This window comes from Orcinus orca, chromosome 6 (genome assembly GCF_937001465.1).
Source record: "Orcinus orca chromosome 6, mOrcOrc1.1, whole genome shotgun sequence".
Taxonomy (NCBI): Eukaryota; Metazoa; Chordata; class Mammalia; order Artiodactyla; family Delphinidae; genus Orcinus; species Orcinus orca.
Window position 1 is genome coordinate 35,466,622 of NC_064564.1, and position 24,922 is coordinate 35,491,543.

General features: G+C 49.6%; 1 protein-coding gene across 4 annotated transcripts in view; it reads right to left on the bottom strand.

Annotated features, from left to right (window-relative positions):
• Positions 1-24,922, bottom strand: part of DAPK1 (death associated protein kinase 1) — a 209,652-nt gene that overhangs the window by 13,345 nt on the left and 171,385 nt on the right. For all 4 annotated transcript variants that reach the window (XM_033411366.2, XM_049710899.1, XM_033411367.2 and 1 more), the window contains exons 20-24: positions 12,451-12,673; positions 6,579-6,767; positions 4,309-4,506; positions 2,666-2,804; positions 1,433-1,553 (exon numbers count right to left, since the gene is read on the bottom strand). In XM_033411366.2, coding sequence (XP_033267257.1) covers positions 1,433-1,553; positions 2,666-2,804; positions 4,309-4,506; positions 6,579-6,767; positions 12,451-12,673 — 870 coding nt within the window. The remainder of the gene's footprint in view (positions 1-1,432; positions 1,554-2,665; positions 2,805-4,308; positions 4,507-6,578; positions 6,768-12,450; positions 12,674-24,922) is intronic.

Consider the following 24,922-nt stretch of genomic DNA (forward strand, 5'->3'; position numbering starts at 1 on the left):
GCCACCCACTGGTTTCCGTGACCAGGTTCTCCAGAGCCCTCTAGGCTTTACCCTGCCCACTGACTCTGCCGTAACGTACCCCCCTTTAGAAAGCGAGGGTCAGGCTTCACGAGAGAGGAGAGGGTTCCTGAAAATTCCAAAAGCATGTCTAGAACCGGAGCCTGGTATTGTAAGCACAGCACTTCTATCAGGCAAACGGTGAGTTATTACTAAAGATGGCACCTGCCATGCAGGGGAGCGAGAGCCATGTCCTCCTTGTTACACTCGAGCTTAGAAGCAGGAACAGTCCCCGGAGCATTTTGTTTTAGGAGTTTTCCATTGGGATATTTGCCCATGTCTTACCCATTTCAGACAGCTTTTTGAATATTATGGATAGCAACCTTTTATACGCCAGGTGCATTGAGAATATTTTTTCCCCAATCTATCTCACCTTTTAACTTTGTTTATGGAATTTATTGGCCAGAAAAATCTTCTATGTTGTCAAATGTATTTGACAAAATATTGGTGTATTTTCTTTGAAAACTTCTGAGGTTTTCTAACTTGGCTGAAAAGGTTTCTCAAAGCACTTCTAAGTTATTTTAAAAATAAATGATCTTGCATTTCCATCAAGATATTACTTTATTTTTTACATTTAAAAGCTTTAATCTGCCTACAGTCTATTTTTGCGCTATGTAGTAAGCAGGAGTTCAACCTCATTTCCTTCTAGGCAAACAGCCAGGTGTGCCAGATCATTTATTAAATAAACATTTTCTCCATTAACTTTAAATAACATCTATGTTGTCTATTAAATTTCTGCAGATGTTCTGATTTACTTCGACACTCACTAATCTATTCCAATTATTTATTGGTTTATTGATTACAGAGCCTTTATAACATGTTTCATTTATTCTTCTATTGAAATTTTAAGACAAAAACCCAATCTCCTCAACCCCATTCAGATGCTGACTGGAACTGTATGAAGTTTATATAACTTGGGAAAATGAAACACTTAGTAATAAAGTCTTGCCATCCAAGAACGCCACCTTATTCCATTTGGACAGCTATTATGTTATGCTCTTCAGTGAATTTTGTTGGTGACGGTTTTCCTACTTTTCTGCATTTCCCAAATATTTCACAATAAGTCACTTTTGCATTGCTTTTGTAATTTCTAACAAACAATTTTACTTTTAAACAAACAACCCAAACTGTCAGAATTTCATATACTCTAACCTTGCCCATAACAACGCTTCATCTCATGGCCATCTCTCCTTGTTTCTCTACTCTTCCTTCCTTACCCCAGGGTAACAGGATAAAAACATGGCCATGCAGACACCGCGTACTGGGTCCCATGAAAACCAGACCAAACCCAGAGGGCCACACAAAGAGGCCCAACTCCTGGGTCACTGGATGGTCCGGGGGAAGGTTGGGTCCAGCCCTCCCCAGGTATACTCACCGAAACAATCTGGCTCCGTATTTCTTGCAGGTGATTTCGAAGTACCTTCATGTCCTTAGACCCAGAAGCCCCGGCATCCAGAACGAACAGCTTATTTGAAATGTGAAGATCGTTCCCAAACCTAAGGAAAGAGCAGTGACCTCCTCAGAGTGACACAGTCTCACTGGGTGTTTCCACAGAGGGCCAGGCTCCTGCTGGCCCAAAAGGTTGATGGGAGGCAAGGAAGTTCTGGTGGCCTTGTAGAGACACCCCACACCTGCTGTTGGCTGGACTCTGTAACGTCACCCTGGGGTGGAGGCCTGGGGACACCGCCTGCTCCGGGTGCAGACAGGCGCCCCAGCTTCCACAAAACGGGGGAAACAGCTTCCCCCGATGCAGGAAAGGGGAGGCCTAATGCACTCACTTTACAAGGCAGAAGAAGAGATGCTTCTGCAGGTTGATGGAGTGAGAACAGAGGGATGAGTATGAAATAACACCTTAGATCTAAAATCTTAGTAGAAGCCCTATTTCTCACATCAGGAAGATAACAGAGAAGGGTTGTCAGTTGATAAACCAAGAATTCACATTACCAGCATATTAAATAGAACTGCAGGTTCAAACTGTTTTGGGGATAGACACTAAGTAAAAATAGATACGTTTACATTGTGATTCTGTGCACATCCATATTTATAAGTGAAAAAGAAGTTCTCCAAAAATACTTGATACAAAATGCACTCTGATACTTTCCATCACGTCCTTCTCCCCTCCACTCCACTCCAGACCTCCTAAATGAATTTCATGATCCACTAGCAGGTTACATTTTGAGAAATGCTGATGGATGTTCTCACCAAAAAAAAAAAAAAAAAAAAAAGATAAATGGGTGAGGTGACGGATACGTTAATTAACGAGATGGAGAGAATCCTTTCACATTGTACACACACATCAAATCGCCGCTTCATACCATTTAAATATCTTACAATTTCACTTGTCAATTATTCCTCCCTAGAGCTGAAAAAAAATACATCCAACAACTAAAAGGAGTTACCCCTGGGCAGGGGTACTCGGGGGCGAGGACAGAAGTGAGAAGGCTGCTGGTTTTTATTATGTGCCCTTTACTTCTGTTCGATTTGTTATTATGTGTATTTGGTAAAAGAAATTCGACCAAGCCAAAGAGGCCTTTCAGTTCTTTAATTCCTTTCCCTGGGTCACATGACTTTGGCTGTATCACCCCTGAAGATGCAGCAGCCGACTTACCTGTTCCTGACCTCTTTCAGCAACGAGGTGTCTTTGTCATATCCGAACTCGCCTCCAGCTGGACGAGGAATGTTCATGATGTCGGCGTGCGTGGCCACCAGGACAACTCGGAGTGGGTTCTTCAGCTTGCCGCCAAAGGCTGAGGGCAGAGAGCAAGCCGTTTCACAGGTGGGTCCTCCATCCTGCCCAGCTGAGGTTGCGTGCTCTGCCTGAGGCCTGGGCCGTCTCGCCAGGTGGACATGCAACTTTGCCCGCAGACCCGAGGGCCCCAGGCCTGCTGCTAGGAGTGACCTCTGGAAGGCCTAGGCCTGGCCCAGAATGGAATGAGCCTATTTCCTGGGCCTCCGGGAAGATTGCTCAGAAGTGGAGTAGAAGCGACCACAGGGCATAAGGCAGCTTCTCAGATCTTCCTCCAAATAGGCCTTGTTTGCATGGTGAGGAGATGACCAGGGGGACACCCTTTACGAGATGAGAGCAAGCCCGCTGAATGCAGCACCAGCACAGAAATGGCTCAGAAGGGAGACTCCTGCAGTTCACACAGGCAGAGAGCCTCTCACTTATGGGCATGTTTAAAACGAAAACATGAAAAAGAGTGAGAAAGAAAGAGGCAAGGGCTTCCCTGATGGCGCAGTGGTTGAGAGTCCGCCTGCCAATGCAGGGGACACGGGTTCGTGCCCCGGTCCGGGAAGATCCCACATGCCGCGGAGCGGCTGGGCCCGTGAGCCATGGCCACTGAGCCTGTGCGTCCGGAGCCTGTGCTCTGCAATGGGAGAGGCCACAACAGTGAGAGGCCTGCGTACCGCAAAAAAAAAAAAGGCAAAATTGGAGGTACCCTGAGGGGAATTAGCCCAATTTATTTTATTATTGTAAGTTTTTCAAAAACAAAATGACTGCTGAGTTTTGCATTTCATCAGGGAAGGCTGCTTCTTTTTTTGTATGAAAAGATGAAAATAAGTCTGTCCATGCTGTCTTTTCCTTTAGGGATAAGGCTAAGATAATGCATTCAGTTAACACGGTTCCTTTTCTTTCTTTCTTTTTTTTTTTTTTTTTGCGGTACGCGGGCCTCTCACTGTTGTGGCCTCTCCCGCTGCGGAGCACAGGCTCCGGACGCGCAGGCTCAGCGGCCATGGCTCAAGGGCACAGCCGCTCCACGGCATGTGGGATCTTCCCGGACTGGGGCACGAACCCGTGTCCCCTGCATCGGCAGGCGGACTCTCAACCACTGCGCCACCAGGGAAGCCCCCTTTTCTTTCATTTTTGATGGAACTACAGAACGAAGGAGAGCTCATTCTATTAATTATGTACCCATTAGGTAAGGCACAGTAGCTGTCAAAGAGGTATTCCACTTTGCACCTAACAAAAATGACCACAGCCCTAAAATATAGAAAGAAAGCAAGAAATGGCTCTCAAGGAATTGCTCAGAATCGAGTCTTTGTGGCAGAAATATGCAATCATGAAACAACTCCTTGCAGAACAAAAAAAAACAGCTGAGCCCTAGGAAACTTCCAGAGTTGAAATCTCCTGATAGGAAGGAGGAACAAGGGTGCCCGCAGCTGTTGGCCACAAGCTGTTGGATCCGGGCGTGACCAGGGTGTGAGGTCAGCAGGAAGGGCACGCCCTCCCTGAGGGGCACCTCGGCTTACCTATGGGTTCTTCAACCGGGACAAGAGACTTCAGAAAACTGAGCCAGAAAACCACTTGATTCAGCTGGATCTCGTAGGGTTCTTCTAGACTGAAAACGATGACATGGATGGACGTGGGATCATTTGCAGCAAAATAGTCATAACAGCAGAAGTATACAGGATTTCCAGAGAACTCCCACACACTGAAATCGCCAACGCCTACAGAGAAAAAGAAAAAGAAAGATTATGATTGTGAAACACCACCACCAAATTTCAATCACAGTTTTTCTCAGCACTTTAGGGATGACCAGTAGGGACAGTGACATTCATCTATTTATTTATGCATCTACTTAAGTATAGATCTACATACGGAATATTTACATTTCCCTATTTCTTATGTCTATTTTTACATCCATGCCTTTTATAATATCTATATCCATAAACCTACTTATATCTGTATCTGCTTATCAATTTTCCTTAATGCCTTCATTATTGTATCTGTATCTCTCTCTCTAGCACATCTACTTATAATACCGCAGAGTGGTACACACACACACACACACACACACACACACACACACACAACACCCACACACGTGTGTGTATATGCATGCCTATAAGCATACACGGAAAGGTGTACGTGGACACATATATTATGTTTTTCACCCCCAAATATTGGTATATTCACTATGAAATGTAACCTTAATTTTGGTTAAACGGTCACTAAATTCACCTTCCACAGGTGAGTGAGAGACCTGTTTTGATCGGTCAGAAGGGAGCAGGGTGCCGTGCACAGGTGTAAGGTGCAGTAATTGATGAGTGGCTTTGCACAGGAAGGATGCAAGAGGAGCTGTGAGGAAATTGGGTCCAAGAGGCCACCTCTGCTGGGGAGGTGGCCGAAGGGGCGGGGGGAGGAAGGCTGTGGGTGTGGGTAGGGGGGCAGCTACTCTCCCACTCTCCCACACAGGAGCTCTGGGGACGGCTGCTTTTCCCGCAAGTCTCATGGGTGAGATTCTGACCTGGAGTTCCTAGGCACCCGGAACCTCCTAATGACTGTGCAGACACATGGACACAGTCACCTCTACGCTGCCACATCCCACCAGGTCAGTGACCACCTACCCACTGGCCTCCGGGAAGCCAGGCAGGACCACTTATGTTATAGGATTTCAGGCTTCCTTTCCCTAATTTTTCCCCTTGGTGCTTATCCTGTGCCAGAAATTCTGCAGTTGAGAGTCATTTTGGAAGATCCATAGGGCTTTTCTAGAGCACAGGCGCTCCTGGGGAGCATGGCCCTCTAAGTCTGGCAGCTAAGGCCTTAGTGTGAAGAGTTCTGGAACACAGAAATAGGCCCTTTGAGCTTGGGGAGCACTGCGAGGGACGTGGGACGGGGATAATGCCAGGGGAGGACGAAGGATGAGGGTAGGGGTGGTGGGTGCTCTCCCTATGCTGCGGGGCCGGCTTTGCTCCCGGCAGCTCAGAGAACACTCAGCTTTTAAGAGAGCAGAATGCACACGGACTTTTATTCTATTTCATTAGGGTCCCTGGTCCAGCAGCAGCATCACCAAGAAACTCCCCAGATGGGATGAATCAGACGCTCGAGGGCGGGCTGGCAAGTCTGTGTTTTCACATGCCCTCCAGGGGATTTGTGCGTATGCTGGAGTCTAAGAACCACTGCTTTAGGTAAACACCCTGAGTATTCTATTTTTCACTGGGTTTAGTATAATAAAAGGGCCTTCATGAATATGCTCCCAATTTCCACTTTTTGAGAGCCTCTCCCTGCTAGACATCATACTAGGACCTTCAATAAACACCAGCTCGTAATATCCTCACAGCCGTGGGAACTCAGCCTCAGAGAAACTGCTCTATCCCTGCTCCGGACCGTGTCTCGAAGAGGCTTGTGTTCCAGTGCCTTGGGCCCAGCTGGGGGCCCTGGGAGCTCCGGGGGAGCAGCCCTTGTGTTTCGAACTCGAGTATGTCAAAAAGCTAGTGGGACCGTATTTTATGAGATTTCCCATCCAAGTGGAAGTTCGGCAGTACTTTAAAAAATGTACTAATGTACTCAAGTCATTTATTAAGCACCTCTGTGTGCCCAGTGCTTTGCCAGGTGCTGGGGACACCAGGGGGTTTAGTTTTACTTTTTGGGGCTGTTAACTGGCCATGCTTCAGTCCTGGGTCACTCCCAACATCACTCTGCGCTGGCCCTTCTTCCAACCTTTGTGACGGATGCCCGCTGGGCCAGGCTCCCCGGGGGAAACTCGAGGTCCTTCCCATTTGGGGTGGGAGAGCCATACCGTTCAAATAGGCGTTCTGGATGTCGATGGCCTTTGTGGACTGGTCATCGGCGGAGCAGTGCGGGTGGTGGGACGGGGACCCGAACACCTCTAGCATCCCCTTGGTGAGGCCCGGCTCGAACATCATGCTGCGGCTCCTGACGTTCACATTCTCACAGCCCGGGTACAGGTTGTTGATGCTCACGGACACTGCAGGCCAGAGAGCAAGCAGGTTAGACCTTGCCCCCTGCCCTCCTTCCCAGACTTTGCCCTCTGCCCTTGCCCCACCCCTGCTTCAGCCTGCTTTGTGCGTGTGCCTCTCGCGTATGCTGGGCAGCAATGTTTCCCAGGGACACTGTGTTGATTGTTTGCTTCACCTCCCGCATCCTTTCCTGCGCTGCTCTGTGTCCCGAGAGGCTAACCCCATGGACTGCATCTCCTAGGCTTGCGTGCCATTTGCCTCCGGTGAGGGTCCACCATTGGGAGGCACTGTAGAGGCTGGGAGGAGAGAAAGGTCGAGGTATATATTTTCCCTCCTTACTGCCTGCTGCTTTTCTGATAGCAGTTGTGTCTCTGACCCGAGACGCCCTGGAGGCTTCTCCCCTGGAGCTCCAGCTTTCCCAGGATCCTGACTTCCTCCTCTTGCCTTTTCAGCCTCAGGGGTGGTAACTAATGGCTCCCCTCTGTTCCTAGCCTCCGGATGCTTCACCGTCTCTTGTGTGTTCTTGTGAATTGTGCCTGTGACTTTGAACTTTCATTAAATCTCCACCAGGACCCTGACTGATACAGATGAGATGAGTACCACTCTGGTACACGAGATTGTTAGGTTGAATGCAAAATGCATGGCATTAAGTAACGCTGAATCACACAGTGAGAAGGCCATTCCTTTATAAAATCCCCTTGAAGGTCTTTAAATTGCTCTAGTAGCAAGTCTCAATGCGTGACATTAAGTTTTTAGCATGGCTTCAATCCTTGCTAATCTTCCCTTTTAGTAAAGAGGGAGTGTAAAAAACTATATCCCAATTAAAAAAAAAAAAAAAAGAAAAAGATGGAAGCATGTTCTTCCTCTTTCTAGAAAAAAAAAAAAGAGGGAGTGGGCAACAGTATATAGCTAGATTTTAATCACATTGCTGTTCATTGCATTTATTTTTATTTATTGGTAGTAGTGACATGGGTTTTCCATTTATGGTAAGGACATTAGCGATTTCACTTTCAAACCTATGTCTTTTAGTAAATAAAAAGAATCAGTTTTTAAAATTTTACATAAATAATAATGGTAGAACTTTGTGGGGCAGGGGAATCAGCTGAATAACACATTTGGGTCCCCTCGGCCAGGAGCGGTGCCCTGTGTGCCCTTGGTCCTGACCTCCTTCCGGCTTTTTGCCCGTCTCTCGCAACAGACCCCCGACAGCACTGTGAAGGCAGACCTGGCCTCTCCGCTTCAGGGCTAGAACTTGGGTGGGCACAGGGGGAGGCTCCATGAGTGCATCAGGGAGGGGCTCAGTGAACCGAATCGCACCATATAGTTCGTACCTTTGGTTCAGAGTTAATAGTGACAGTCACTGCAAGAGACTAAAGAAATGACCATTTCACCTGAGCCACCTGACTTTTAAACTTGGTGATCCAAACACAAAGGTAACCCTTGTTCAAAGACCAAAGACTTCAGACTGAGGACAGGACAATGGGAATATCCAAGGGGTTGGCAGGGAGGAGGAGAAAACTGGAGCTCCCCACTGCCCCGGGTTATAAAAGTAGAAAACTTGGCAAACAGAAGTGCAAATTAGAAAACAAAATGACTCAACTCTCTAGGCCAATGTGATGGACATTTTAGTGTATTTCTTTAGAGATTTTTAGTCCAAGTCTGAGAAAAGCCATGCGACTTCACAAGAATGGGTTTGTCCATTTCCCTGTGCGTGGAAACCTGGGGACGACCCCTGTTGGGAATAAGCTTTGTCTTAGTGGCACTGTGGGCTGGGGCTTGCCGAGGGAGACCAGAATGGATTCGGTAAATGACAGGCACTCCGGCACCTCACGGACAGTTTTTGTTGGGAGGATGAAAGGTTAGGACAGAGTTTGTATACGGTATTATTAAAATAACAATTTCACAGGGAAACATTAAAATCATAGGAGGAAAACTTTTTTGCTAACCACTGACCCCTAGTGGTAAAAAGTGGCAGGCCCCGAGGGAGAAGCCGCTTTTGCACCCAGGTCAGAAGAGACTTCCTGCAAACGCTCCTCTCTGGTGAGCAGGCAACAGCCTCCTGCAGTGATCTTCCTGGCTGCGTGCTCCTCCACTGGCACCGGGGGTTTCCTTCCTACCGCAGAACCACAGTGCAGCAGCTGTGGCCACAAAGGCAGTGTATGCGTGGTAGCCACGTGCCGTGAGCGGCTGCCCCCAGGTCCCCACACCACCCCATCCTGTCTCCTGGCTGGTGGCTCAGCCTTTAGCCTCCAGTGCAATGCAAAGCCAAGTTTCTAAAGGCAAATGACCTTCCTGCTGCCTGAGTGATGGAAATGTGCCCACGTGGGCACCTCTCCCAGGGAAAGGAAGAAGGCCTGACCATTCTAGCAGAGGTCAGGGGCATCCAGAGCTCTGGCCTGGGACACAGCAGAGCATGGCTCCCAGGCACTAGCAGTGCCACTGTGAAGGGACAATGCTGCTGTTTCTGGAGACGGACCTCCTTCCCTGGAGGCCACACTCCGGAGTAGGCTTTCCTCAAGTGCCTAACAAAGAAACGCTGCTCCGTCCATTCCCCTACGGCACACGAGGCCCCTAGGACCTGCCAGATGCCTCTGGCTGGGTCTCCCGCAGGTGGCCCTCCTGCCGCTTCCTATTTGCGCTATGCTGCTTTTCCCAGGACTCCCTTCTGCTGTTTTGTTAGGGCCAGGCCCAGTCGAGGACTGGCGGGGTCCAGGCCATGCAGGCGGCTGCGCTCCCTCAGCCCAGGGTGTGCTCGCCTCCCGCTGGGCAGGGCAGGGCAGGAGGAGTGCCTGCTCCGGAGCCTCCTGCAGACACAGCCTCCTGGCTCTTCCCAGCGTCAGGCAGGACTAGAATTAACTGAGGACGAATCTTGTCACCTGCAGGGGTTGTCTGGATAGAAACTTCACCCACCCCCTTGGAGCAGACCAGCCACCTGGGCATGAAGCAGCGCGGGCCTCTTCCGTCCTTGCCCAGGCCCTGCGGGAGGCTGCCTGGCTCTGGCCAGACAGCTCTGGGATGAACTAGGTGTGACCTTAGTCCAGGGGTCACACACTCCAATGCACTCCTGAAATGTCATTTCTGCCACAGGGCAAACCTTCGGACACGGGCGTGGAGGGGTCTGCTCCTGAGCTCTCCCGCCTGGAGTTAGGGCGCTGTGTGAGACAGGGTGAAAGGCAGAGCCAGGGCCCCTCTACATGGGGTAGCCGCTCCTCTCCACTAACCGGCTCCAGGCGGAAATGTGAATCCAGTGTGGCCAGAGCTACCAACTTGTTACAAGAAACCAAATAGCCAACTTTTTAGGTGAGACCTCTTGATTTTATTTATTTATTTATTTTTGGCTGCATTGGGTCTTCGTTGCTGCACGCGGGCTTCTCATTGCAGTGGCTTCTCTTGTTGAGGAACACGGGCTCTAGGCTCGAGGGCTCCGTAGTTGTGGCTCACGGGGTCTAGAGCGCAGGCTCAGTAGTTGTGGCATAAGGGCTTAGTTGCTCCGCGGCATGTGGGATCTTCCCGGACCAGGGCTCGAACCCGTGTCCCCTGCATTGGCAGGCGGGTTCTTAACCACTGTGCCATCAGGGAAGTCCAGACATCTTGACTTTTAAACGTTGGAAGCTAATTCAATGTTTCTCCTTCCCCTCACACTACACAACGCTGCAGCTCACCAGGCTGCTGACCTCTGACCTTATTTCCCAGCGCCTCGAGTTACTTTTCTCTCTGCTGAGTGTAGTGGGGGAGGTTCTCCTGGTCCAGAGCACCTGTTGTCCTCGAGAGAATCTTGTGTCAGGCAGCCCCATGACCCAAGTCTCTCTAAGCCCTGGCTGAAGGACACAGTGAGATTTGCTGATAATGCAGCCATCCTGAGCTGCATTTTATCAAGAATCTACTTCTGGATTCTTCCAGATGTGGGAAATTGACCAGAAGGAAGATGAATGGAGACATTACTTCTGAGGGGTGAGGGTTGAGCCGTTCTCCCTCCGGGGGAACCCAGATGTCACTTGATATGTGGCTGCTTCAGGTTAGCCCATGGGCTCCCGAGGTATAAATTCATATCCAATACGACTTATAAAAATTCCAGGTCACAGATCTGGATAGCTCTCATCTCTTTGTCTTTCTCTGTCTCTGCTCTTTGTCTCTGTCTCTCTGGCCCCCTGCCGCCCCCCGCCCCGCCAGAGTCAGACTGGAGTGACCTTAACCCACAGCAGGAGAGAGCTGGTTCCCTCTAGGGGTGACACGAGGAACTGCTAGAGAAGCTCACTTTGAACCTTGAAGCAATACTGGTCTGGCCCACACATTAGAGGCTCAACTTAATCATGAAACCTGGAAAACTATCGGCTTCTGAGAAGGGGTAGACCTATCTTACATACTGAAATTGAGCAAAATTACAGTGGAAAATGGAAAACATGAGCACATATATGCCCCAAGGCAGACGGAGTTATAAGTATCATGAATAAGCCCTGGCTCAGAAGCCAGACACTTCCTGAATCGCCAGCTGTGTGACTCCGGGCAGTCTACTTGACCCCTCAAGGCTTCAGCAAAAGGGTGGTAAAAATGCCAATAAGTCTGTCACGTGGATTAAATGAGGTGTCACACGTACCACATTCTGCCCAGCTCCTGGCACGTCGTTAGTACTCAGTACGCATTAGCAACACGTGTTAGCAATATTGTAATCATTCTAATTGTATATCCATTTTGGTTACACTTCTCCCCCTAGTTTCAATTCTATTGCTGTGTTCGGAGGGGAGAAGTTGAAAGGGGCGTGCAGATCTTGGTCAGCTGTCCCTCACTCCAGCTAATGCTGCCCAGACATCCTTCCTCACGGAGACAGAAATGACATAGAAACACAAACTTTAAAACATTTGTTTTCATCCTAGGGAGCAGATATGACACCTTCGTAATATGTACAGAAAGTGAGTCTGAGGCACAGAGTTTCAACACTGACATTGTTTAGGAAACTCTCTGAAGGTCTCTATTCTTACCTTTGAAAACCTTCATTTCCTCACTCTAAAAGGGTGGGTTTAGGAAAAATGACACCCCAGACTGCACCACTTCCTCTTGCTCACTGCAGGTGTTTCTCCCTGGGGAGGGACAGGCCACCCTGGAGTTCCGGGTGTGAACCCGTTGATAATCGCGTCTGTGGGAGGTGGAGGCAGATGGCAAAATCGTCTTCCTGACTAGGGTCCAGGTGAACAGACGGGCTAACCGAAGAGCCATAAAGGAGCCTTTCAAAGTCACCACCCCACTTCCAGATACACGAGGACGGGCTTCCCCGTGCACCCAGTTTTGTGGCTCTGTGCTCTCACATTCCTGGATGTGCCCGCAGCATTCCAAGAAGAAAGCATAAGGGGTGAGGACCCGTCCTGCGGGCTGATATTCCATCCGTGCAACCTTGAACCTATGTCAGTCCAAACAAGCTCTTTGTGTCTTCAAGGGCAGAGTCCCCGAGCAGAACACGACTGTGCCATTTTGCACGTTCGTGATTGCGGACCGTGATTTCAGTGTGGCCCTTTCCTCGCTAGCACCGGGGCAGGGTGCGCTCACTGGCCAAGAGCCGGGAGGACCACACCTGGAAGCCACCAAGGCAGCGGGAACCGGTCAGCCTCAGGCCAAGTGCTCCAAACAAAGCCACACCTCCTCCCAGACCTTGACCTTGGAAGTACCCAGTGGAGAGACAGGGGCTGGTGCGGTGCCTACCTGCCGGCTTGGAGGCCAGGGGTGAGGGTGGGAACCGGGTGGAGTTGGTGGAGGACAGCCGGGGCCGGCGTCTTCGGAAGAAGCTTCTCAGCAGCCCACACTTGAGAGATTCCACCAGGGTGGTCTTCCCAGACCCCGAGTGGCCAAATAGCTTCAGCTTGATTCTCGGCTGCAGGTTCTGTGTGGGTCTCAGTTGCTGGATGAAGAGTCCTCGGTGCGTGTCCTGAATATAGATGAGAGAGGGACTGTTAGTCACAGGAGAAGCGCAGCCCGGAGGAAAAGGCACACGCTGATTCCCACGGCTCAGGACCGCTGCTGCATCCTTCCGGTCTGCGAGTTTTCTTTGCCTTTTTAAAAAAATTGAGGTTATAAGTGACCTATAACGTTATATTAGTTTCAGGTGTACAATGTAAATGATTTGATGTCTGTATATATTGTGAAATTTATCACCACAGTAAGTCTAGTTACCATCCATCACCACACATAGTAACAATTTTTTTCCTTGTGATGAGAATTTTAAAGATCTATTCTCATCAACTTTCAGATGTGCGGTACAGTCACCATGCTGTACGTTACATCCCCAAGACTTATTTAACTTATAACTGGAAGTTTGTACCCCAACCTGCAATTTCTACCCAGGTGGCAGATACAGTCTGTTCTGTCCCCACCGCATTAAAAAAATTTAAATGTAAAATAAACATACAATTCACCATTTTAAAATGAACCATTCAGAGGCTTTTGGTGCGTGTACAATGTTGTACAACCATCACTGCGATCTGGTCCCAGAGTGTTTTCATCCCCCCACAAGGAAACTCTGTGCCCACGAGCAGCCACTTCCCAGGCCCCTCTCTGCCCGGCTGTTGGCAACCACCGATGTGCTCTGTCTCAGTGGATTTGCCTTCCTCCATTGCATTTTGATGCACAATGAATTGCATGGAGCAACTCCTGCCAAGTGGTCCATTTAAAAGTGAAACGGGGTCAGCCCCGTTAGACTGGTCAGGTCACCTCCTCCTTCTCGGTGGAGGGGTCTTGTTCCTTTACGACGCTCTGAAGGTACGAGATGATGAGAAGAAGGGCATCACGTGGTACAAAGCTAAATGCTGGGGAGGGGCCTGGGGGCCATGACAACCTTTCCGCTTTCTTCTTTCTCAGCCCTACAGGGGAGAAGCAGGGGTCTCCACAGCCCTAGATTCACACATTCATCATCAAACATTTATGGAGGACCTCCCGTGTGCTGGAACGGGAAGGTCTACACCCACCCCAGATCTGCAGTTTTGGGGGGACACAGACATGCGAACAGTGTGACATCAAATATAACATGGGTGCTTTTGAAGGGATGGTGTTGCTGAGGTGCTCTGTGCCCCCAGAGAACCCACCTCAAGGGCTACGTGGCGGGGGGCATTGATCATGACACCCTGGCTCCATCCCAGACTCACACACCCGGCCCGCTTCCCAGCTCCTAACCCAGTAATAACAGCCTGTCAGAGCTGTGGCTTGCAGCCTGAGGTTGAGCCCTTCTCCCCTACCCACGAAGATCCCCTTTGCTTTAGCTTGTTAACTTCCACGCATCTCAGGAGACCTATCTTGCTGTGGCCTCTCCAGGAGGTTTCCTCACAGGCAGGCTCAAGCGCACGTGTGGCTCTCCATCGTCACCCCACTAGACTGTAGGGTAATCATGTGACACTCTTCTCCTTTAGACTCAAGGGCCAGACCTTGAGGGGTTAGACGGCATCCCCAGCACCTGGCACAGGTAGGATGCCCGATAAAGAGGTGTTGTGTCAATGATGTACTCAGGGGGTGACCCACGCAAGAGCGTTTCGGAGGCAAGTGTCTGCCTTTCCCTTTCAGTGTGACCTCAGACCTGGCCGGACCACTGCTTCCAGACCCAAATCCTGGGAGGCGCTGATTTACTGCTGATCTCTTCCAGCTGAGCCACCGTTACTTTTTCCACCAACGACCAAGGACGGGAGCGTGCTCAATAACAAACACGGCTCTCCTGAGTTCCTACCCCCATTTTCTCTTGGTAAACTCTGACCCCTCTTTCTCAGCAGGGGCAACACTGTCCCCTAGCTGGCATTTTGGAAATGGACGGTAGCAGCTTTAGTTCTCAGTGTTGGGGGATACTGCTGGCGGTGGGTAGGTGGGTGCTAGGGGTACTGACGTGTACATACAATGTCCTGAGCGGTAAGCATTCTCTTGAGTCGGCCTGACTTCTGAGTGTCTGCTGAGCATTTATATAAGAGAAAAACCTTGTTTATGATCATCTGAGCTTAGGACTTAATTGCATTTTACCTATGACCCTCCCAGAGGGTTTTGGGAGGGCTTGGTTTAATACATAGTGACTTTCCCAAGAACGCAACTATTTTATACGCTGGTGGAATTACATATACATGGGTTTTTTTCCTAATCTTTCAGGAGCTGTGATCCCCACTTCTGAAACGTCAGCCTGTTGCTGCTGTATTTGAGTTGCCATCCCTCCCACATCCGTGGCGTCTGTAGGTGTTACATTCAGTGATTCTGCAGATGGGTCCAAGTATCTGCCAATTTCACAATGTCTCCTCTTTGCCTGTGCTCCGCATTTACATACACATTCTATTATACTATATATATTCCTTCGATGTCTTTGTTATATTATCGTTAGGGCACTCTATTGATCTTTTATTTTATTTGTATTTTTAAAATATTTATTTATTTGGCTGTGCCAGGTCTTAGTTGTGGCATGTGGGATCTTCAGTTGCGGCACACGGGCTCTTAGTTGTGGCACGCGGGATCTAGTTCCCCAACCAGGGGTCGAACCTGGGCCCCGTGCATCGGGAGCACGTGAGTCTTAACCACTGGACCACCAGGGAAGTCCCTCTATTGATCTTTTAAAATTACCTGTGTAGGTACATTGTTACCTTTGAATTTTATTTTGGGAGAGTAAAGGGGCAACACAATATGTACATTATAAAGTATTGGGTCGGCTAGGATTGGAAACCATGGTTGGGACAGTGATCTGGTTTCTTTTTCTAACCTCAAGCACTGCATTGGGTGGAAAAAGCTGGGATATCTTGCCCACAATTTCCCTGAATTATTACCCAAGTCAGCACAGAAGCTGAAAAGTTCTATCCTGAGACAGTGACTCACTGGGGTGTTGCTGAGCAGGCATGAAGAAATCGGGTGCTGGCATTCTCCCCCATGCCATCTACTGCTGCCGATGAGCCCATGACCCCCTGAAAGAAATCTACCATCTCTCATTCTAATTTAATCTCCGAAACCAGCCCATTATCTTCCCTCTAAGTCAGGACCCGCTACACCTCCACCCACCTCACGCTGAGTGTCTGAACTAGAAGCATCCCCTTCCGCTAGGAGTACCTCACCGAATAAATTAAAAACTTCTCCGCCTATTTCATGACCCACAGCCACCTAACACGCCCAGCTCCTTTGTGTGAAGCCAGTATCTGCTTCTCCCGACACAGTGCAAAGGCACTGCTTCAGTCCCGTCATTAGGTCTGGACGCACTGCGCAGTGAATCGCTCGCTGCTCTCTTCTGTTTCGTGCCTTCCTGGTCCTGGCACTGTGAGTTTGGCCAACATGTCTGTCCTGTGTGAAGGACTGAGGGCACTTCTGCCCTTTCTGCACGAGTCCCCGCAGGCCCTTCCTCTCTGAGCAGACTTGCACCGAGGGACCCGATGGACACAGGTGCTACCCTGCGTGCTTCCAGCAGCAGCTCTGAACCAAAGTGGGCTTGCCCTACGCAGCTGACAGACGGTATGTCTCCACTTTGCTCAGCGCCGCCTGAGCCTGAGAGCCCCGTTCACTCCTCCCCACTCCACGCAGGGCAGTGGCGGGCCGGCAGCGGCTGGCGATCTGTTTGTCTGCTTCCCGGGTCAGCCCCAGAAATGGAGGCAAGAGGGACGAGAAGCCAGTGACAGTGGGCTGTGACCTTGGTCTGGTTAGTCCAGGTTAAACAAGAATCCTGCAGGGTCACGTTTACAGAAAATCCCCCACCCCTGATATCTGAGCAAATTCTTCATGCCCAACCTTGATACCTGATCACCCTGGCGCGCCTTCAGCAAGAATCCTGATGACTATTATAACCTTTAAAACTTCCTATTTTCCCGCTGCCTCAACATCCCCGCAAACAGGCTGTGAGTGCCGGCCCAGGTGCACCCGTCTGCAAGGTGGCCTCAGCCATAAGTTCCCCTTCCTACCCTCCCAAGGGTGACCCCGTGACATTCAAACGCACCAGTGACACTGCCCCCCGCTCCCCCTGCCTTTCCTCATGTACCACCCTGATCCCTAGCAAAGGCACTTGCCACGGGGGCTCGCAGCTTGCCCCGGGGGCTCGCAGCTTGCCCCTGGCTTGAGTCTGAGCTCTGTGGCAATGCTCTAACCCCTGTCTCTCTGGGACCTATGATATAAAAAGCTATGTTTTGCCCTGAGCCTCCCCTCTGTCTCCTCTTGTGGCCACAACCGGCTGACCATCTCATAAAAGAATCTAAAGCACTCAATCCAGCAAGAAGCCTCCCAGCCTTTGGGTTTCCTCTTAGCAATTTTCCACCCACTGACCTCCCCCCACCCTTGCTCCTTGGCTATAAATCCCCACTTGTCTTTGCTGAAGTTGGGGTTGAGCCAGTCTCTTTCCTCTGCTACACGCCCACTGCAGTACCCCTGGAGGGGTCATGAATTATTCTTTCACGAACGGAGGAGTTGTGACAGATGCATTTCCTGTCTGCAGGAGTAACTTCCACATTTGTATCTTCCAGCTTATGCTGTCTTTTCACTCACATCCCTTATTAAACCTCAAAGAAACCTTTGTGGTTAATGTGGTCGTTCTCTGTTTCAGATGTGGAAACCAAGGCTCAGAGGGGCCAAGACACTTGCCCAAGGCAAAGACAGAACTCACCACCAGGTCTCTTTTCTACCACTGCTGTCAGTGAAAGGGAGGTGGTGGGTTTCTCAGAAGGGGACTGGGGAGCAGGGAGCGGTAAACAAGGATTTGCAGATCGAGAGCAGAATCTCAAAGTGGGGATGTCTTGAGTTACAAGCACTGTGAATATCCAAGGAGGGCCATTTCCAGTTTGTCCCACTCAGAAGACACTTCCCAGTTAGTGCAGGGTCCCGATTTAAAGTAAGATTTATAAGTCATTGCTACGATAAAGGCAAGTAGAATGAGAAGGGGCCCCCCTGCTCTGGATTTGCATGGACAAAGGGCACATTTTGGCACCTCATTTTTCCTAAGCAAATGAGTTGGATTGCTGGCCCGTGTTAACAGGCTCCACGTCCTCGGGGAGCCCCAGGGAGGCTTCAAGTTTGTTTTTTTTTTTTTTTTATGAAATTGCAGATTGAGCCTTCATCTGGAGGGGCTGTGCTCATCTCAGAACCCATCACTAGCTCACATGTTGTTTCCCCAATAATAACTGTCCTCAGGAAATCTTTTGTCCGAGAAAATACTGCTTCACTGGACTGACAGCTCGGCTTTTACAATGTCCTCAATTCCAGACGATCATACGAACACACGTGCATTCTCACCTTTCAAGTGGAGGTGAATGGCGGGCAGATGAGAAAAATAATTCGCAGGCCAAAGAAAGGGGTACAGGGGTTGCAAGCCATCCCACGTTCCTGCCCTCTGCCCAGGGCCTTTGCACATCTCCTGGCCCTTCCTTTCCCCTTCCACCAGGACCTGCTGGCCTGGGCTGGGATGGACTCATTCACCCTTCACCTTGCCCTTGGGAAGATGAGCCAGGAAACTTCTCTCCATCAAGACTGACAGAATCCACCATTATCTTGAAAGGCAAGGAAAAGCAAGATATACTCGAGATTTCCTGTCTAAGGAAATTTAACCTCGTCCTCGGGGATGACCCCTCTTCGTGCTCACTAAGAACTTTGGAGAATCTGAACACAACTGAATTTGATATAGCAACCTGAGACAGAAGTTTCTGAAATCTCTTCCCTCCTGGTGGGTGATGCGTTTCCACTTTTCACCACTAGATGTCGCAGCAGGGACGCATCCAGACCGGGGTCCCCGGGAAGGCAGCTTGCATCAGCCTGAGTGTGTGCTCTCCAAGGCAGACTATGGTTTTGATGCGGACAGGGGCAGAGGAAGGTACGGAGTGTGCTCTTGGCTAGCTCTAGAAGGTGATAGGATATCGATTTCTTTGGAGGGGGAGCACTGAAGTCCATCCGTGGTCTATATTTAACAGAAGCCCTAAGACCCTCCCTGTGCCTGGGCTGGTCAGGTCCTCACTGGCTGGGCCGGGGAAGCATGAGCAGGGACACTGCCCGAGGGAGTGGAGGGTTCTTTGTTACCCAAGTCTTGGCTCATGCGTTGAAATATTCTCGTGTCCTGTCCCCCTCTCCCCCAAAGGCTGGCAGATGTGGCTGGGACGTGGTGAGGCCTCTTGCAAGCGGGCTGGGAAGCTGGGGGGAAGCAGCAGTGAACCCCGAGGAATCAGAATCCTAAACCAGAAGCTGGGCTTCCAGGTGCTCCCAAAGGTGCGTCTGTGAGAGTGGGAGGCTAGAGCACATGTTTCCCCGTTAGCTTTAACTATATACTTTAAATATTTACACAGGAAAGCGAGCTCCCATTTGTATTCTTGCCCAAAGCTCCCAAAGTAACCGAGCCTGGACAGCTCTGGTCCAAGCAGCTGTCCTATCTCACCTGGCTGCCAAGACCACCTTCTATCTGGTCTCCCGGTCTGAGCAGAGGGAAATTCCTAACCTACTTACTTAACGCACTTGGACCAATACCCAATCACCTTACCAAGATCTGTAAAGCTGGGCCTATCTTTCAGATCAGATCTCCTCGGGCATCATTTTCTGCTCCAAAGACCGCACTCAGACTCTGCTGCTAACCCCATCAGCCCCTCCTTTTCGATCTATTTCCTAGAACGCACCTGACTCTTTACCGCCTCAGGCCCTTTTCACTCATTCCCTCTGCCTTCTCCCAGCCCTTCCTCCGGTTGGCTCCTCTTTCTTGCCTTTGGGTGTTGGTTTAAATGTCACCATCAGAGAGGCATCCCCACACCCGTAAGTGGAAAGCAGCCACCACCTGCCATCCCCTTACTTTCTCTCATTTCAGCCCATTTGAATCCCCTACACTTACACCAGGGGGCAGCAAACCTTTCTGTAAAGCACCAGGTGGTCTCTGTTGTGACTGCCACGTGCGTGTCTAGAAACCAGCCAGAGACAGGAGTAAATGGAGGGGTGTAGCTGTGCTCCCATAAAACTATATTTACAAAAACAGGCGATGGGCTGGTTTTGGCTCTATGACCATTGTTTGCCACCCCCTGACCTATCTGGCATTTTCTTATTTGTTTATTGGCTGGTCTTGCCTCTTTTGTTCGCTGTGGTCTCTTTGGGGCCTAGAACAGTTCTTGGCCTATAGTAGATACTGTGACTATCTTTTAAACGAGTATTATTTGGAAACTGCATTGCTTTTTGAAGGCCTGGTTAATTTGGGTTTCTAGTTTCCTTTCTTCCAGCACCTTTTGCCCCCTGGCAATTTAGCTTTCACTTTCTCATCTGCAAAGGTAACTAAACGTCAGCAGATTGACAGGGAGGACCATCTCCAATCTGGGAAAGACAGATAAGAGCATGGAGAGATGACATGGCTTTCCACACGTGGCAGGATGCAATTAGACCCAGCAGGATGGGAGCAGCAACTCTTAATTATGCAAATGCAGTTTACTTGTGGTGAATTTTAAATTCTGGGCAAACTCCCAACTTTGTCCTATTTTTCAAAATATTCCTGGGCATGTTTCTTCACTGTCTAGTCTCAGGCTTAGGAAAAGCAACTACTTTTAATATCAGTTTACAGAAAAGCTGATTAGAGGGACAATCAAACAAAATAAAAATAAGCCAACTCCCCAAACCCCCTTGAAAGTAGTATTTTAAAATCAGATGAGAATGGACCTTGCAGTGATAGTAAAAATGGATGCCAACGCAAAATCTAAGTGCAAGCCATCCCCGCCTGTCACAACACGCACCCCTCCTTTCTCTAGGAGAAGGAGAAGTGGTTTGGCTAAGTAACAACACAGGTCTTGGGCAGGTTTGGAGGGCCGGAGGGGGCTTTGTTTAGTAGTGGGGGTGAGCCGGGGACAGTAGAGGGTGCAGCTCCCCTTTATAAGAAGATGGTGCCTACAATGCAAGGTGGAATTGTGGGAGCCTCCAGAGACCCCGTAGCAATGGTGTGCTGGAAAACCAGCTCATTGCAGGGGGCTTGGGGCGGGGGTGGGAAAGGCCTGATCTGTAGTGTTTGCTGATTCCTGTGGTGGAAATACCACCACCACGGCTGATTTCAAGCCCCGAATGTGGAAGGCACTGGACACGCAGTTGGGGAGAGATGTGTATTGGGGGCTCTCCCAGACAGTACCTGGGGCCCCAACATGCCACTACCCCCAAATCATCTCCTGCTGAACTGGATCAGAGAGGAAGATGGACTGTGTTCTTCCTACCCTCACAAGCCCCAGCTCAGCCGCCCTCTCCCCGCACCTGCCCAGATGTGCTGGCTGCAAGGGTCTCACTTCCCCGAAGTCAGCCCCCTGCTCAAAGGATCAAAATCTTCTCTCAGTTTCCTCCGGCCCACCCTCTGCTGTCCCGAGCTGGTCAACACGATGACTTTTTTTTTCTTTTTTTCCAAATTTCTGATTTCCGTGATTGGAAAGAGTCATGCATTCACTAGGGAAGAACAGACTAGAGAGGAAGATGAAGAATAGACTTTTAAACACATCAAGTTTGTGAATCATCAGATGGAGATCAGAAGATCTATGGACATGGGCTTCCCTGGTGGTGCAGTGGTTAAGAACCCACCTGCCAATGCAGGGGACAAGGGTTCGAGCCCTGGTCCGGGAAGATCCCACATGCGGCAGAGCAACTAAGCCCATGTGCCACAAGTACTAAGACTGTGCTCTAGGGCCCGCGAGCCACAACTACTGAGCCCGCGTGCCACAACTACTGAAGCCTGCACGCCTAGAGCCTAGAGCAACAAGAGAAGCCACAGGAATGAGAAGCCCGTGCACTGCAACAAAGAGTAGCCCCTGCTCACCGCAACTAGAGAAAGCCTGCGTGCAGCAACGAAGACCCAATACAGCCACAAATAAATAAATTAAAAAAAAAAATCTATGGACACGCAGGTGTGGGCTTCTAGAAGGAGATGAGGGGTGGAGGGAGGGTTGGAAAGTCCTCAGTACGTGTCAACAGTTGAAGTCAAAGGCAAAGATGACACTACCCACTGGGAGGGGGTTAAGAGTGAACAGATGAAACCCTGGGAACGTACCAACACCTAGATCAGGCAGAAGAACAAGATGACTTTGGTTCTATTTCCAGAAGGGAAAGCTCCATGGCTTACCCCTAACAAATGTTTAAAAATACGTCCCTAGACTTGCCAACTGATTAAAGGTGAAAACACAGGGAACATTTCTGTTGCTAATTTGGCCCTCAGAAACCAAATGGCATAGCAAGGCAATTTAAGGCCAACCTCCCTGCTGTCCCAGATGCAGACTTCTCCCCATGACTGTGCTTAGGATCCACGTGGGGTGGGTAGGACTGAGGGTGGCAACCTCAGGGGTGTTAGGAAAGGTGCAGAGGCAGGTTTTTCGGTTTCCACAATGAATGAGGGAGGGAATACCTTAGACATTAGACGCTTGGGGGTCCTCGCATCCTCCAAGGACAGGAAGTTCCACCCACCCCAAATGCTGCTGCTGTTAACACTCTGGTGAGAAACAGTGGCAAATACGGGGGAGACAATGACATTGAAAGGAAATGGTGATAAGATGCCCCTAAGTATAAATTACCCTCTTCCCGTTCCCCTCACCCATTGTACCGGGTTGTGGACAGTCTCTTCCTGCAGATGGTCCAGGTTATGATTGCACATAAATCTACTTTCTTGGCTTTCTCTGCAGGTAGAGCCTGCTCCTTGAGGCAACCGCCCACAAGTCCTCTGCGATGCGTTCTCCAGGGATGCACTGGGATATCGCGATCATTTTCAAGAATCAGGTTCCAGTGCTGGGTGTCCCCAAATCCCAAGCAGTTATTTATTTGGGGATTTATTTAAAAAAAAAAAAAGATAGAGGGTGGTTAGAAATGCTTGGCAGCCAACTCCTCCCTTTCTGGAGACTCAGAAAGCTGAGGTCTAGAGCCGTTTGAGGGAATGACAAAGGCAAGCGAAAACGCACGTCTCGCTGAACACAGAGCTGGGGAAAACTCTGCTGAAGGCAATGGGGCTCTGGGTGACCCCGCGGAAGGCGACCCATGCCTGCCACAGAGCACGTGAGCTCACTGGGGGAAAGGACCATCCCTGGCTGGTGAGGAATCAGCACCGAAGAAGCCCTGAGCCCCTGATCGAGCCCTGAAAGCAGATATTTCTGTTTGGGTCTGGATCTCTGCTCTGCACTAATTAGTACATTGCTTAACCTTGTGGAGTCCAGGTTTCCTGCAGGAACATCCCCATCGCAGGGATGTAAAATTACTGTGCTGCCACACATACTGAGGAGTAAATGGTGGCTGTTACTAAAAGTGACTCTCAAGTGTACCCTGCCACATTTGCCATTGCTGATGCCCCAACATCTGCTCCTGGGGGGGTGGGTCACAAGAGGAGCCTCAACATCTGCTCCTGGGGGGGGTGGGTCACAAGAGGAGCCTCCACGGAAACCTCCATGTTTCCCCGAGACTCAGAGAGTGGTCCACAGGATGCAAGCAAGGATGCCGACTGTGGCAAACACATGGTGCTTACTGTGTGCAGGCAATGCTCTAAGGACATCATTTACGTCACCCATCCGACCCTCATCACCATCCCGTGAACAGCACTATATTCAGCCCATTTAACAGACAGGGAAAGTGAGGCCCAGGGCTGTTAAACTGGTGGCTAGTTCATCCAGCTAGGTGGCAGCGTGGGGACTCCTGAGTCTGTGCTCTCAGCCTTTACCCCATATTTTGCCTCTCAAAGCAAAGATGAGAGGTGAACTTTTAGGTAGGTTGTGGGCTCTAACAGGGATGACGTACTCTATTCACAGGCATTGAAATGACTTTCTTTGTCTCCTTACAAAAACCACAGGATAATGGTAAACTACTAAAGGTTGTCATATTTCCTCTTAAAAAAAATCTAGACACCAAAAAACAAAGTGCAAATTAATGGAAGAAAAAAAAAAAAGGGAAAGCCAAACTGGGACCAGGCAAACACCCACGCCACCCGGAATTCAAAATTCTGGTCTGGAAACAGCCACCCTTCCCTGAGATGCATGGAGCTGTACCTCCTCTATATGTTCCTAATTATAAAAGCAGTCGAAACATATTACACCCATCCAATCCACCCAACCTTAGGTACTCTCCTTCCTGTCTTTTTTTCTGGGCATTTATCCGTTGTTTCCAATCTGCCATAATAGACACCTGGGTTTGCACCCAGCGTAGCAATCTGTTTTTAAATAAAAGGAAGGATCTTCCTAAGGGGTAGATGGGCAGTAAAACACAGCACAGTCCAAGGAGAAGCCTCGTCCCTCGGCCAAGGGTGACCCTCAGACCACTGGAGATCGTGGTTTGCAGTTGATTTTTGCTTAAAGATGAATAGACTGCACCTTCCCCTGGGGTCACTGCCGTATAACAAGAGTTTCTGAGATGGTGAACAGCACTCCAGGAAAGTATGCGGCAATGGGATTGTCCAGAGTGCTACCCTTGTGAGGGGGCTCCCCGCGTGCCAGCTGAGCCCACAAAACACCCACAAGGACAATGCTGGGGGGCTCCGATCAGGACGACGGTGCCGGGAGTGGCAGGTGGGCTAAAATCCCCGTCTCTGGAATTTGGGAAACCTGAGAATACCTGACTCAGCATGTTTATAGACCTGCTAAGGTGTTAAGCCTGATAAAGTGTTGCTTTCTACCAGTGGTCCATACTAGAGGCTAAATAATTAACTGTAAAAACGTGTGCGCATCCAGCCTGTGGACCAGATTTCGTTTCAGTTTCTTTCCTCTATGGATGAATACTATAATGGGGAATCAGTTTAAAACAGCTCTTATATTGTGACACTTTGTCTATGAACGTAAGACTCCACACACACTCCAATGTGGGGCTCCCTGCTATAAAATCCAGCAAAAGTCAGAGGTTGCAAACCGGTGGCCTGAGGGTGTGTTTCCTTTGGCTGAAAATAGCTTCAAATAAAGTGAATTTTAAGATTAGGAGATTTTATGTGAAAGTTCATTATTGATTTGCTGACAGACTCATAGGCTCCCCTGCACCCCCCTTGTTTTGCCTGTAAACAAAAAGTTTTCCCTTGTTTTTCTAGTTCAAATTCTCCTTCACAATGAGACAGTCTGTGGTGGTACAGAGTAGGAGAATTCGAAGCCCAGAGTTAATTTAAGTCTTTCCTGTAAGAACGTGTGAATAAGGAGGGATCTCTTTGTAGAACCTCTAGATCAAAGGGGAGACTGAACCCCTGCAGTGGCCTGGGGGATCTCAGTGTTTATCAGTTTACAGGATCCAAAGCACAAAGGTGTGAAAT